At 41.0% G+C, this 15,447-nt stretch overlaps 1 protein-coding gene across 1 annotated transcript; it reads left to right on the top strand.

Moving 5' to 3' along the window:
* Window positions 1-891: 891 nt before the first annotated feature.
* Window positions 892-8,779, top strand: LOC124138883 (protein toll-like). The gene is made up of 2 exons (XM_046505771.2): window positions 892-1,027; window positions 6,396-8,779. Exon 2 carries the CDS (start codon window positions 6,524-6,526, stop codon window positions 8,555-8,557), a length of 2,034 nt encoding a protein of 677 aa, XP_046361727.2. The 5' UTR covers window positions 892-1,027; window positions 6,396-6,523; the 3' UTR covers window positions 8,558-8,779.
* The last annotated feature ends 6,668 nt before the right edge of the window (window positions 8,780-15,447 follow it).

The raw sequence follows: 15,447 nt of genomic DNA, 5'->3' as shown, positions 1-15,447 counted from the left end.
TGACACCTAACAGTACATAATAAATAGTAAGATCAACTACGTTGTTTTTAGATAGGTAAGAATTACACGATTACAAAAATACGCTGGGAGTACCCAGTCACCAATATTGGTGATGTTAAGTGTTTCTTGCAGCTATTTAGACAACGTTTGTTGGATTGCAACAAACAGAGTATACAGATGAAAATTTATGAGTCTCGTAAATTAAGGTATTATTCACACGTCAAGATATTATTGGATATGGAATATTATGTTACAGCTTTCAGAAATAGAGACCATAGACGTATGATGTGCCTGTTGCGATTAAGTGAATTGCCTATACGGAGTAATCTGGGCAGAAGAGAGGATATTGATTCTTCACAACGCTTTTGTAGGCTATGTAACAATGGTTGTATTGAGGACGAAGTCCATTTTGTGTTTGTCTGCCCGTTTTACGCAACAATAAGACAAAAGTATATTCCTGTAAGATTCTATAACAATCCATGTATTAAGACTTTTAGTAATCTCTTAAATAGCAAAAATGACTGTATACTCAGAAATGTAGCTAAGTATGTGAAGGAAGCCCTATTATTACGTACCAAGTCCTAATATTATACCCTTAAGATTGTTTGCAATGTAAATTGTCTCAATTGTATAATTGTATATTACTATATATAACTGAAATGTACATGGGCCTATGGCCTCCCATACATGAATAAACACACTTTAATATTCATGACACCTAACAGTACATAATAAATAGTAAGATCAACTACGTTGTTTTTAGATAGGTAAGAATTACACAATTACAAAAATACGCTGGGAGTACCCAGTCACCGGTACGTGTGACCCAGCAACAAGTCTCCCCCTTTGTTCAATCGGGAGCGGCCAACAAATGACTCCCCTTTCCATGAACCGCGTCAACACTTGTGGCTGTGACCTATATCTCACGTCGTGAATAGCTTCCTCGGAGGAGGAGATGGAGTGCGCCAGCGAGGACACAGACGAAAGTGTTCTGTGAAGCCAGTGTTTGTCCCTCGGTCGCGAGCCAGTGAGTTTTTAATAACGTGCTCATTAATTGTTGACACGCATGTCTCATTACCTATGTAAAGATCTTTTTAATATTCCGAACACGTTGTGCGCTTATAACCACAGCGGGACTCATTCCCTGTGACCCTCGTGCATGTTAAAATTTAGTTTGTGCTGGAAAGTGATCAACACGATACTGTTATTAATGTTATTACAGATTTTTACAAATATGCAGCATTTTAATTTTAACAAATACATTTACTGAGGATCTATAACGCCACGGTAGTTTAATCAAGTATGTTTACTGTTCTACGGCTTGAAGTTTTGAAGTATTGAGATGTTGTGATATTATAGGTAATTTGACATATCAACACTGTGTTAAACTTGCAGTAGGAAACATCCGCCGAGATCGTCATATTCAGTCATGTTTGTGGTTTTCAATGCCTTTCGTCCACAATATCCTGTATTTACGATATTTTATTTAACAAAAAACAAAAGCATTCACTATTAACCAGCATCATGACAATAGTGTTGGTTCTCATTTCTTCGCTGACTTCCTGGGGAACAGTAAACATACGTTGTTGGCATTACGCAGTAGATGAGGTGAGGTGAAATGTGGTTTAACGTCGCGTCCAAGATTATTGCACTTATATAGCGCCGTGCATGCACGTGTGCGTGTGCGTGTCAAGTACTGGGTGTCAAATGTCCACGATGCTGTACTGGGTGTACTAGTCTGGACTGAAGCCGATTTATAGAGCTAGCTCATTGAGATACCATGCCGGAGTATACTGACTCCGAGCCGACCAGTCCTTGTTTTATCCCCCTTATAATGCCGGGTGCCAGACAGGGTAACAACCAGTATCATATTTTAACGTCTTTTGGTATGACGCGACCGGGGATCGAACCCCGGACCTTCCGCTCTCCGGGCGGACGCTCTACCACAAGACCATGGAGGCGGTCTTACGCAGTAGAACCAGGACATGGACCTTCGAGGTGGCAGCGGCTTTAGGAGGAATGACGAATCCACGATAATTGTACTGGGTGTCAAGTGTCTACGGTAATTGTACTGGGTGTCAAGTGTCCACGGTAATTTTACTGGGTGTCAAGTGTCCACGGTAATTGTACTGGATGTCAAGTGTCTACGGTAATTGTACTGGGTGTCTAGTGTCTACGGTAATTGTACTGGGTGTCAAGTGTCTACGGTAACTGTACTGGGTGTCAAGTGTCCACGATGCTGTACTGGGTGTCAAGTGTCCACGATGCTGTACTGGGTGTCAAGTGTCCATGATGCTGTACTGGGTGTCAAGTGTCCACGATGCTGTACTGGGTGTCAAGTGTCCACGATGCTGTACTGGGTGTCAAGTGTCCACGATAATTGTACTGGGTGTCAAGTGTCCACGGTAATTGTACTGGGTGTCAAGTGTCCACGATGCTGTACTGGGTGTCAAGTGTCCACGGTTATTGTACTGGGTGTCAAGTGTCCACGGTAATTGTACTGGGTGTCAAGTGTCCACGATGCTGTACTGGGTGTCAAGTGTCCACGGTAATTGTACTGGGTGTCAAGTGTCCACGGTAATTTTACTGGGTGTCAAGTGTCTACGGTAATTGTACTGGATGTCAAGTGTCTACGGTAATTGTACTGGGTGTCAAGTGTCTACGGTAATTGTACTGGATGTCAAGTGTCTACGGTAATTGTACTGGGTGTCAAGTGTCTACGGTAATTGTACTGGATGTCAAGTGTCTACGGTAATTGTACTGGGTGTCAAGTGTCCACGGTAATTGTACTGGGTGTCAAGTGTCTACGGTAATTGTACTGGGTGTCAAGTGTCCACGATTCTGTACTGGGTGTCAAGTGTCCACGATGCTGTACTGGGTGTCAAGTGTCCATGATGCTGTACTGGGTGTCAAGTGTCAACGATGCTGTACTGGGTGTCAAGTGTCCACGATTTTGTACTGGGTGTCAAGTGTCCACGGTAATTGTACTGGATGTCAAGTGTCCACGATGCTGTACTGGGTGTCAAGTGTCCACGGTAATTGTACCGGGTGTCAAGTGTCCACGGTAATTGTACTGGGTGTCAAGTGTCCACGATGCTGTACTGGGTGTCAAGTGTCCACGGTAATTGTACTGGGTGTCAAGTGTCCACGGTAATTTTACTGGGTGTCAAGTGTCTACGGTAATTGTGCTGGATGTCAAGTGTCTACGGTAATTGTACTGGGTGTCAAGTGTCTACGGTAATTGTACTGGGTGTCAAGTGTCCACGATGCTGTACTGGGTGTCAAGTGTCTACATTACTTTATTCAGAATCATATGTCCATACTGTGTTCAGAGGCAGGTGTCAGAGGTGTCCACACTGATGTTCTGGGAGTCAGATGTTAATAATGGCGGACTGGGATTCAAGTGTCCACGACGTTGTACTTGGAGTCAGATGTTAATAATGGCGGACTGGGAGTCAAGTGTCCACGATGTTGTACTGGGAGTCAGATGTTGATAATGGCGGACTCGGAGTCAAGTGTCCACAATGTTGTACTGGGAGTCACGTGTTCACAATCTTGTATTTGGAGTCAGATGATGATAATGGCGGACTGGGAGTCAGGTGTCCACAATCTTGTATTTGGAGGCAGATGTTATTAATGGCGGACTGGTAGTGAGGTGTCTACAATGTTGTACTGGGAGTGAGGTGTTCACAATGGTGTACTGGGAGTGAGGTGTCATCAATGTTGTACTGGGAGTCAGGTGTCATCAATGTTGTACTGGGAGTCATGTGTCATCAATGTTGTACTGGGAGTCAGGTGTCCACAATGTTGTACTGGGAGTCAGGTGTCCTCGATGTTGTACTGGGAGTCAGGTGTCATCAATGTTGTACTGAGGGTCAGGCGTCATCAATGTTGTACTGGGAGTCAGGTGTCATCAATGTTGTACTGGGAGTCAGGTGTCATCAATGTTGTACTGGGAGTCAGATGTCCTCAATGTTGTATTTGGAGTCAGATGATGATAATGTTGTACTGGGAGTCAGGTGTCATCAATGTTGTACTGGGAGTCAGGTGTCATCAATGTTGTACTGGGAGTCAGGCGTCATCAATGTTGTACTGGGAGTCAGGTGTCCTCAATGTTGTACTGGGAGTCAGGTGTCATCAATGTTGTACTGGGAGTCAGGTGTCATCAATGTTGTACTGGGAGTCAGGTGTCCTCAGTGTTGTACTGGGAGTCAGGTGTCATCAATGTTGTACTGGGAGTCAGGTGTCCTCAATGTTGTACTGGGAGTCAGGTGTCATCAATGTTGCACTGGGAGTCAGGTGTCCACAATGTTGTACTGGGAGTCAGGTGTCCACAATGTTGTACTGAAAGTCAGGTGTCCACAATGTTGTATTGGTAGTCAGGTGTCATCAATGTTGTACTGGGAGTCAGGTGTCATCAATGTTGCACTGGGAGTCAGGTGTCCACAATGTTGTACTGGGAGTCAGGTGTCCACAATGTTGTACTGGGAGTCAGGTGTCATCAATGTTGTACTGGGAGTCAGGTGTCCACAATGTTGTACTGGGAGTCAGGTGTCCACAATGTTGTACTGGGAGTCAGGTGTCCACAATGTTGTACTGGGAGTCAGGTGTCATCAATGTTGTACTGGGAGTCAGGTGTCCTCAATGTTGTACTGGGAGTCAGGTGTCATCAATGTTGCACTGGGAGTCAGGTGTCCACAATGTTGTACTGGGAGTCAGGTGTCCACAATGTTGTACTGGGAGTCAGGTGTCCACAATGTTGTATTGGTAGTCAAGTGTCCACACTGCCGTATGTTGTACACGACAATGTTATTATTGGATGTCAGGTACCGGTAATTATGTTACCTACAACTGCAATCATTTAGTTGGAACCATAGTTTGAGTTGATGCCACAAAAACACTGGTGAGTAAAGAAAGGATTACCGCCTACCAGCTATCAACTGTCACCATGCAGGCTAACCGTGTGTTTAATCTTGAACCCGAGGCGTACTTATCGATTCTGGCTCATCAACACATTATGTGACCGGCCCCAGGGTTTATCACTCCTCGCAGGCTGCTCGCAAATAATCTGGGTTATAATAGTGTAAGTCCCCATAAAGCAGAATAAACATAAACATAAACAATGTCACACGTGTATACCGACAACACCATACACATTGTATTTATCATTCCCGACATGGGTACAATGTGTGAAGCCCATTTCTGGTGTCCCCCGCCGTGATATTGCTGGAATATTGCTAAAAGCGGCGTAAAACCAAACTCACTCACTCACTCACTCACTTGAATAATTGACTCTATTTAAAAAAAACAAGATAACAAAAAAAAACATGCGTTTCCATGAACTTCAATTTCTTAGAACAATCTTGTGACATTAATCATAACCGCCGCGGTGCGTTACGCGACCTGTCACTTCTTCTCTTAACGTATCCTGTTTGTTCACTTAATGTGCACTTTACACATGCTTTGTAGATGTCGTAGTACTACTCAAAAACGGACCGCTTTGTTCTTTCATACAGATATAGTTACCCTGTCATAGCATGCCACATTAACTCTAGTGATATGAAAGAATCTGGTGGTCCTCAACCTCTTTTGAGTAGTATGTCTTCATCCTGGACATATTCTGCTTACAAATATTACTATTCACTTACAAAACAGAAGATACTAAATATGTAATGTGAGAACGAAAATATATATGAAAGACCTCACTGTTTAATAATTTCTAATTAAACAAAGGAAAGAAGAGATATCTTTGAATACATGATATAGGTGTATGGAAACTGAACCTTTGATTGATGCACATAACAAAGAATTGCACAATCCATCACCGCGAATGAAAAGTGTATTTCGAGTGCATTACGTCAGCGGACCAGCGAGTATGTAGACGAGGTATTTCTCTTACTGTTTGGGATTTTGAATCGAGATAAGTTATTTTGTCAGCTACAGCTTCAAAATCAGATATTATTTATATTTAAAATTATGAGTCTGGATTTTGATTTTATAAACAACACCTCGTGACAATGTTAATTTTGTGGCAGGCATTTTTGTCAACAGTAGGTTCAGTAAATTTGGTGGACAATTAAAACAATTTAAAATTATGAGCCTGGATTTTGATTTTATAAACAACACCTCGTGACAATGTAAATTTTGTGGCAGGCATTTTTGTCAACAGTAGGTTCAGTAAATTTGGTGGACAATTAAATTTTTGGGATAAAATCCAAAACCTAATTCAGAATTACAATATTACAGCTATTTGACGACGGCCTATAAAAAATTAAGTCTATGCCATCCAAACCAGTGATTAAAATTATGAGCACCATCCCACGTTATCTCTTATACGGAGTTAAACAACATTCACTCATCACACGTATTATTAACTAGTCTTTGTTTGTTTTCAGATATCATCTGCCAAGATGGATGTTTTCCTGACGAATTGTAAACCACCCACGTGACTTTTTGTTACCGACTGTCACAAACCAGAGGTTGTGTCATCGATCGAACGGCCAAGTGATGAAGCAGGAATGATATGATGGAGAAACTGTTCAATTTTCAAGCTCTCTTGTCTGGCACAGGGATGTCGTCCCGTTTAATCCTCATAATATTCAATTTGGCAATTCTAAGTGTCTTTAAACTATCATATGCCATGTCGATTGGTGATTCGACAACTAATGTCTCACATGTGTCTATATTGGGAACAAGCCGACACCTCCCCACTGAGTGGGAGACAACGTGTAGGCAGGACTCGCATCTAAACTCCTCTTTTGTATCCATTTCGTGTACGGTGACAGTAGATGATGTATGGGATCTAAATCACTTCCGGAACTGGTCAGCCATATTGGATAATGACACCCTTGTGTCTCTGGATGTAATGTGTGAAACTGGAGCCAGTGCCTGTCTCCCCTGGCCGTACCGAGCCAGACATCTGGATACTCTGAAGATCAGGAATTGCATCAACACGTGCTACTTCTCAGACTTCAACCGACCGGAAGTGCTGGATATCCCTGACTCCCTGAGGGTGTTTGAAGGATATGGTGTGACTGAACAGTTTAACGTTATGGATATGTTGTCTGTCGACCTGAAGAGTCTCCCTCCTGCCTTGGAGTGTGGACCGATGTCCTTAGAGGTATTCATCTACAGGAACACCACGACAGATTTTATATATCCAGAGGGATTCTTTCCAAAGCAAGAGGACTCCGTAACTGACGAGTTTGTACAAACGACGCGGGATATCAACAGTCTTGAACATGTATGTCGCTATAGAAATATGAAGGTTTATGATTTGAGCCAAAGGACTGATACGGCGGTTGCCTTAATATATTCTACATTCATCAACTCTCTATTTCCCCAGCTCAGAACACTAAACTTCTCAGACACAGAATTACAAGTTTATCCTTCAATTTTGGAAACATGGAGACTCCGCTTTGAGAAGCTGCAAACTTTGGACCTCTCTCATAATAATATCTCTCGTTTTGACTTGAGAGATATGAGTCTTATTTCTCAAGGTACTGGTCTAATAAACCTCAGGTATAATAACATTCGCACTATAGGCATCCAAGAAATAAATTCTTTTTCAAAAACAAAAGGCGCAGTAATTGACATAAGAAACAATCCTTTTAGATGTGATTGTGCTATGGCAAACTTTAGTGACTACCTCCAGAAGAGTATAAAAAAAGATCAAGGTGAGAATATAAACATGAACTACAGCTATCTTTGGGACTTGAAATGTGTTACCCCTCAAAGGTTTCGAGGAAAAGCGATCAGAGGCCTTTCAAAAGAGTTGTTGTGTTCAACGGATACGACTGCCTATGTCGCTCAGATATCAGTCCTGTGTGTAATCGTAATAATTTTGATAATCACTATTATTGTAACGACAAGATATAGGAAGGAGATAACCATTCTTGCTTTCACGCGTTTCAATATTCTTCTTCCATGTCAACCGATTGAAAACTCAAGCAATAAGACATACGACGCTTTTGTGGCCTACAGTCACCATGACACCACATGGGTTGTGAAAACTCTCCTCCCTCGACTAGAGAGTGGTTCCCCTGACGGAAATAACTTCCGGTTATGTCTTCATCAGCGAGACTTTGCAGTTGGCGCCGCTATAGCTGACAACATTTGTCAGAGCGTTGAGGCAAGCAGACACACTATCCTGGTGTTGTCTAGGAAGTTTCTGGAGAGCGAGTGGTGTTTGATGGAGTTCCGCACCGCCTTCCACCAGAGTCTCATTGAGAAGAAGAAACATCTGATTCTGGTCCTCCTTGAGGACATCCCCGTGAATGATCTTGACGCGGACTTTCGGCGTTGTATGCAGACATGGACGTACATTCACATCTCTGACAAACTTTTTTGGGATAGAATCGTGTATTCGTTAACCGACAAAAGTAAACCGAAAAAGAAATCAATCGCTGCAAAAAACGAATGCTCTGACATCAACAATAAACAGACCAGTGCAAGTGACTCTTTTGATCACGTCAACACCAACCTACCAGAACAATATGATCTTTGCCAGTATATTGAAAAGGAAACAAGGTCAGCTGACCATATCACTGATTTTTGATTCCACTGTTTGTACTTTCATATACTGAAAATGACTGAGACTATAAGTACACGCTTATGCTCTCTCTGTGTTGTCTCTTTTGTTGGTTTACGGGCTACTTTCAACGAACCAAGGATCATTAGTGGGAATTCAAAAATTATTATATTTGCTGAATAATAGAAATGAACAGTTAGTATTTGATAAATTGTTTTTTAATGTTTTCATTAAAGAAACATTTTCGTTCACGAGTTTTATGTATGATTAGCACGGAAGGTGGGTTCGCCCAGTTGCTTCATTCGGGTACATCGGTTACCCACATTCGTTTCATGTTGGATTTGGATGTCATTGGTGATTTAATGCTGAAAGCGGCATAAACCAAAACTCACTCATCAGATTTAACCCAAGTACCTTGCACCATCGAATACATACATACACATGGTGTGAGTGTGAGATCGATTGTAACAATGTGACACTACATACTTACAATATGCTTTATGGTTATGATATACTACATTGTTAGGATATACTACATAGTTATGCCATACTACATGGTTATGGTATACTACATACTTATAATATGCTTTATGGTTATGACATATTACATGGTTATGGTATACTACATACCTATAATATGCTTTATGGTTATGGTATACTACATGGTTATGGTATACTACATGGTTATGGCATACTACATGGTTATAGCATACTACATTGTTATGGTATACTACATGGTTACGATATACTACATTGTAAGGTTAAACTACATGGTCATGGTATACTACATGGTTATGGTATACTACATGGTTATGGTATACTACATGGTTATGGTATACTACATGGTTATGGTATACTACATTGTAAGGTGAAACTGCATGGTCATGGTATACTACATGGTTATGGTATACTACATGGTTATGGTATACTACATGGTTATGACATACTACATGGTTATGGCATACTACATGGTTATAGCATACTACATTGTTATGGTATACTACATTGTTACGATATACTAAATTGTAAGGTTAAACTACATGGTCATGGTATACTACATGGTTATGGTATACCACATGGTTATGGTATACTACATGGTTATGGTATACTACATGGTTATGGTATACTACATTGTAAGGTTAAACTACATGTTCATGGTATACTACATGGTTATGGTATACTTCATGGTTATGGTATACTACATGGTTATGATATACATGGTTATGGTGTACTACATGGCTATGACATACTACATGCTTATGGTATACTACATACTTATGGTATACTACATGGTTATGGTATACTACATGGTTATGACATACTACATGGTCATGGTATACTACATGGTTATGGTATACTACATGGTTATGACATACGACATGGTTATGGTATACTACATGGTCATGGTATACTACATGGTTATGGTATACTACATGGTTATGGTATACTACATTGTTATGGTATACTACATGGTTACGATATACTACATTGTAAGGTTAAACTACATGGTCATTGTATACTACATGGTTATGGTATACTACATGGTTATGATATACTACATGGTTATGGTGTACTACATGGCTATGACATACTACATGCTTATGGTATACTACATACTTATGGTATACTACATGGTTATGGTATACTACATGGTTATGACATACTACATGGTTATGGTATACTACATGGTTATGGTATACTACATGGGTATGGTATACTACATGGTTATGATATGCTACATGGTTATGATATACTACATGGTTATGGTATACTACATGGTTATGATATACTACATGGTCATGACATACTACATGGTTATGGTATACAACATGGTTATGGTATACTACATGGTTATGACATACTACATGGTCATGGTATACTACATGGTTATGGTATACTACATTGTTATGACATACTACATGGTTATGGTATACTACATGGTTATGGTATACTACATGGTTATGGCATACTACATGGTTATGGTATACTACATGGTTATGACATACTACATGATTATGGTATACTACATGGTTATGGTATACTACATGGTTATGATATGCTACATGGATATGGTATACTACATGGTTATGACATACTACATGGTTATGGTATACAACATGGTTATGGTATACTACATGGTTATGGTATACTACATGGTTATGGTATACTACATGGTTATGGTATACTGCATGGTTATCGTATACTACATGGTTATAGTATACTGCATGGTTATCGTATACTACATTGTAAGGATATACTACATGGTTATGGTATACTACATGGTTATGGTATACTACATGGTCATGGTATACTACATGGTTATGGTATACTACATTGTTAGGATATACTTAATGGTCATGGTATACTACATGGTTATGATATTTTACATTGTTTGGATATACTACATGTTCATGGTATACTTCATGGTTATGACATACTACATGGTTATGCTATACTACATGGTCATGGTATACTACATTGTTAGGATATACGACAATGTTATGGTATACTACGTTGTTAGGATATACTACATGGTTATGGTATACTACATGGTCATGGTATACTACATGGTTATGACATACTACATGGTTATGATATACTACATGGTCATGGTATACTACATTGTTAGGATATACGACATGGTTATGGTATACTACGTTGTTAGGATATACTACATGGTTATGGTATACTACATGGTCATGGTATACTACATGGTTATGACATACTACATGGTTATGATATACTACATGGTCATGGTATACTACATTGTTAGGATAAACTACATGGTTATGGTATACTACATTGTTAGGATATACTACATGGTTAAGATCCAGCACATGGCTATGGTATATTTCATGGTTGTGGTATTTTTCGTGGTCGCGTGATAGTTGATGGTAAATTATATGTTAAGTTTGATCTGTAAAAATATTATTTGTTTGATAGGCATTACTTAGAAGGTGACGGATGACAAAGTCGACACAATTTATGTATAACAACTTCTTTAATACTGTAAAGGCAACGTTTGTGGATAACAACTTCTTTTGTCTACTTTGTAAAAATTCTGGCAAGTTAGGGTTAGTTGGGTGACATTAATGAGGGATGATTTTAATAGATATTGTCTGAGGTATTTGGTTATTGTGGGAAGTTATCGGTGAGATAATTCTTGGTCGTTTTAAGAAAGGGTAAGGGATGTACACGAGCAAGTTTGGGATTTAAAATCTTGAAAGTTAACATTTGAAACATTTTTAACTGATTTTGATAAGATAAAATACAATGTAGCTCTAAGTTCTATACAAAAGGTAGGTGAATTTAATCTAAAATGGCACATTGTTACGTTTATTTTAGTTTTGTGAAAACGACGAAGACATTTCGCGTTTGATTTGGCAGTGGCCATGTCACCATGTCCCAGGAATGACGCATGCCACCTGGTCCCAGCATTGACGCACGTCACCACGTTCCAGGACTGACGCACGTCACCAAGTCCCAGCAGTGACGCACGTCACCACCGCCCAGCATTGACGCACGTCACCAGGTCCCAGCATTGACGCATGCCACCAGGTCCCAGCATTGACGCACGTCACAAGGTCCCAGCACTGACGCACGTCACCAGGTCCCAGCATTTACGCACGTCACCAGGTCCCAGCATTGACGCAAGTCACCATGTCCCATGACTGACGCACGTCTCCAGGTCCCAGCATTGACGAACGTCACCATGTCCCACTAGTGACGCATGCGACAACGTCTCAGAATTGCCGCACGGTTCCATGTCCCAGCACTGCCGCCCGTCACCAGATAGTAGTGGTGGTGATGGTAGTGATGCATGCCAACAGGCCCCAGCGGTGCAATACACTGTCAGACATTCCTTGTATGATAAAACAGACACGCTGAATTCACATCAACTATATCATGCGCATTATTTATTACTATGAAAGAGGAAGATATATATATGCAGGTGCTTATATCCTGTTTAGTGAGGATCCTGGTGTCACATTGCTCGCGTATGGTAATGTTGCCAAAATGTACAGTATGCTCACGCTTAGAGCTTTCGCCAGGTTAAAACATCACAGCCCATGACACAGGTAAATATATATATGTAGGATATTAACGCTTCTCCTTCTGTTCATCATAGTCATAGTTGGATTCAACTCATCATAACATTAGTTTGGTGATCAAACTTTAGAGTTATAGAGAGACTAAACTCGAGCCAATTGGTAGTTTTGTATAGTATTTCAGTAATATGACACTGTGTCAGCTTCATCCGGAAGTGCTGCTGGTCTCTGACGTTAACTACTGTTGTGTCACTCACGAGCACGGGTATGGTGCTGACAACTTAGAACATACAATGTAAAGTGATATGTAGGATTCGAATCCACGACCATAGGTGTCTGGCGCACCTCTACACAGCGAATTGTGGCGCCTTAGACGTATTGGCTACACGTGCCCCCTTCAATTTGTGAAATGTAGATGGAAATTGCAGTTTTGACCATTACAGACCGACCATTTGATGTTCCTTACACGAATTGTACGGGAGATATGTAGCAACTTCATACACACTAAGTCATAAAACAGCTTGATTTGGACCGCCTCTGTGGTCTAGTGGTAGAGCGTCCTCCCGGAGAGCGGAAGGTCCGGGGTCCGATCCCCGGCCTCGTCATACCAAAAGACGTTTAAAGATGGTACTTGTTGTTACCCTGTCTGGCGCTCGGCATAAAGGGACTAAAACAAGGACTGTTATACTGTGTCTGAGTCTGGTATTAATGTTAAGCTGCGGCATGGTATCTCAGTGAACCAGCACTATAAATTAGCATTAGTCCGGATCGTGGAACACACTCCTCCCTGGAAGGGATATAAGTCTTATTATCGAAGAATAGAGCTGAAGTATACTCAACAACAAAATCTTTTTTTGACACCAATATTTAAGTGTATTTTTCAAACAAGTAAAGTTTGGTTTTCAATATTGTAGTACATGTATGGAATCAAGTCACAAAAACGCAACTGCTACAGAAAAGCATGCATTCCATGCAAAAGTTGACTTTTACGTGTGCAAGCCCAATACATTTCACTACCCAAGAATGGGTATGAAAACATGTGCGTTAACGGGATTCCATATGCATTGTTTAGCATCGTGCTGACAACAACCACTCAGAAAAACAACAAAATTACGCAATTATTCATCATTACGAAATGCCACGCCTGTCCGAAAATGAGCGTCTGCGAGCCATTGGTATGCTTGAAGCAGGATCGAGTCAACGTGATGTTGCAAGACAATTTAACGTCCACAGAAACACCATTCGGTGTTTATGGCAACGTTGGCAACAGACGAATGCAGTCAGAGACCATCCTCGGAGTGGCAGGCCACGCGTAACCAATAATCGACAAGACAACTGGATTCGAACAACACACCTACGAAATAGATTCCTGCAAGCAACAGTGACTGCAGGAAGAATCCCTGGCCTTCGACGAATATCTTCACAAACCGTACGTCGTCGCCTCAGATGTAGAGGGATTGTCGCCAGAAGCCCCACTAGACGTCCAACTTTGACAGGAAACCACCGTCAAGCACGTCTACAGTGGTGCAGACAGCGTCTACGCTGGACGGCCATGCACTGGGGACAAGTTCTATTCACTCACTCATTTTCACCTCAGCCACAGCGATTGACGGATTCGAGTGTACCGACGTCGAGGTGAATGTTACGTCAATCATTGTGTCGTGGAAGAAGATCGGTTCGGGGGCGGTAGCGTTTTGGTATGGGGTGGGATTACAGCAAGACAGAGGACTCGTTTGATAGTGGTAGAGGGAAATCTCAATGGACAGCGCTACCGCGACGAGATCATCGTCCCTGTTGTTCTACCGATTTTGCGTCGTCATGGCATTACCTTTCAACGTGACAACGCCCGGCCTCATATTGCTCGACTTGTTCAGGATTCACTTCAACAAAACAACGTGAATGTCATCCCCTGGCCGGCTCGTTCCCCTGATCTCTCACCAATCGAGCACATGTGGGATGAGATGGATCGGCGCCTTCGACGTCAACCACGTGTTCCACAGACACTCCAGAAACTTCGAAACATGCTCCAGCACATATGGACAGATATCCGACAGGGCTTTGTGCGACGCCTGGTCCATTCCATGAGACGAAGATGTGTTGCTTGCATCGCAACCAGAGGTGGACACACACGCTATTGATTTGTAAATTGACATTTTGGCATGTTCATGTTTTTTATGAAATCATGGATTTTCTGAAGTCAGTATGGCAAATTAAACCATTTCAACACTTACAATAGTCTTTCATCTGTTGCAAACCGAATTGTTTCAGATTTGGTAAAAAAGATAACTTTGCATTAAATCTTAATCAATGTCACAGCAACTTTTGTTGTTCAGTATATTTAAAATGAAAACATTTCCCCATACACATTAACGTCCTAAACTACCTGTGTCTAGAGAAGTGGAAAAGATAGCTTTCCCAACATACATTCGCATCCTAGACATTCTTCTAATCTCTTCTAAACTGCCGGGCAAAAGAAAGTATACATCCATATTTGAGGTTAATTAAAAATGAAACAAACAAGTATTGGTTATTCGATGGTGATGATATTTGATACAGGTGTCATAGTTATGTTTCGGACCTCAAGGTTGCAGTATTTCGGCGACTGTTTCAGTCTAGTAACGTTTTGGTAACGTTTAGAATTGTTTGGTCAAATCAAATTTTTAAGTGTAAACTTTCCTTTGCCCGGAAGTTTATTTACTTTACGAATAGATTTAACTTCTCCCCATATTACTTTCATTCCCTTTGGCCTTCTATTTTTTAGAGTAAGAAATTAACCTTTCTCAATATATTTTCACATTCTTCGTTTGTTTGCTTGTTTATTTGTCGTTTGACGCCACACTGACGCCACAGCAATATTCCAGCTATATA

The sequence above is a fragment of the Haliotis rufescens genome, unplaced genomic scaffold (genome assembly GCF_023055435.1).
Source record: "Haliotis rufescens isolate VD_foot unplaced genomic scaffold, xgHalRufe1.0.p SCAF_19, whole genome shotgun sequence".
NCBI lineage: Eukaryota > Metazoa > Mollusca > Gastropoda > Lepetellida > Haliotidae > Haliotis > Haliotis rufescens.
This window is presented reverse-complemented; position numbering and strand designations above follow the sequence as displayed.

Coding starts and splice junctions, on each gene's coding strand:
- LOC124138883 (XM_046505771.2), top strand. CDS start 6,524: ATGATGGAGAAACTGTTCAATTTTCAAGCTCTCTTGTCTGGCACAGGG.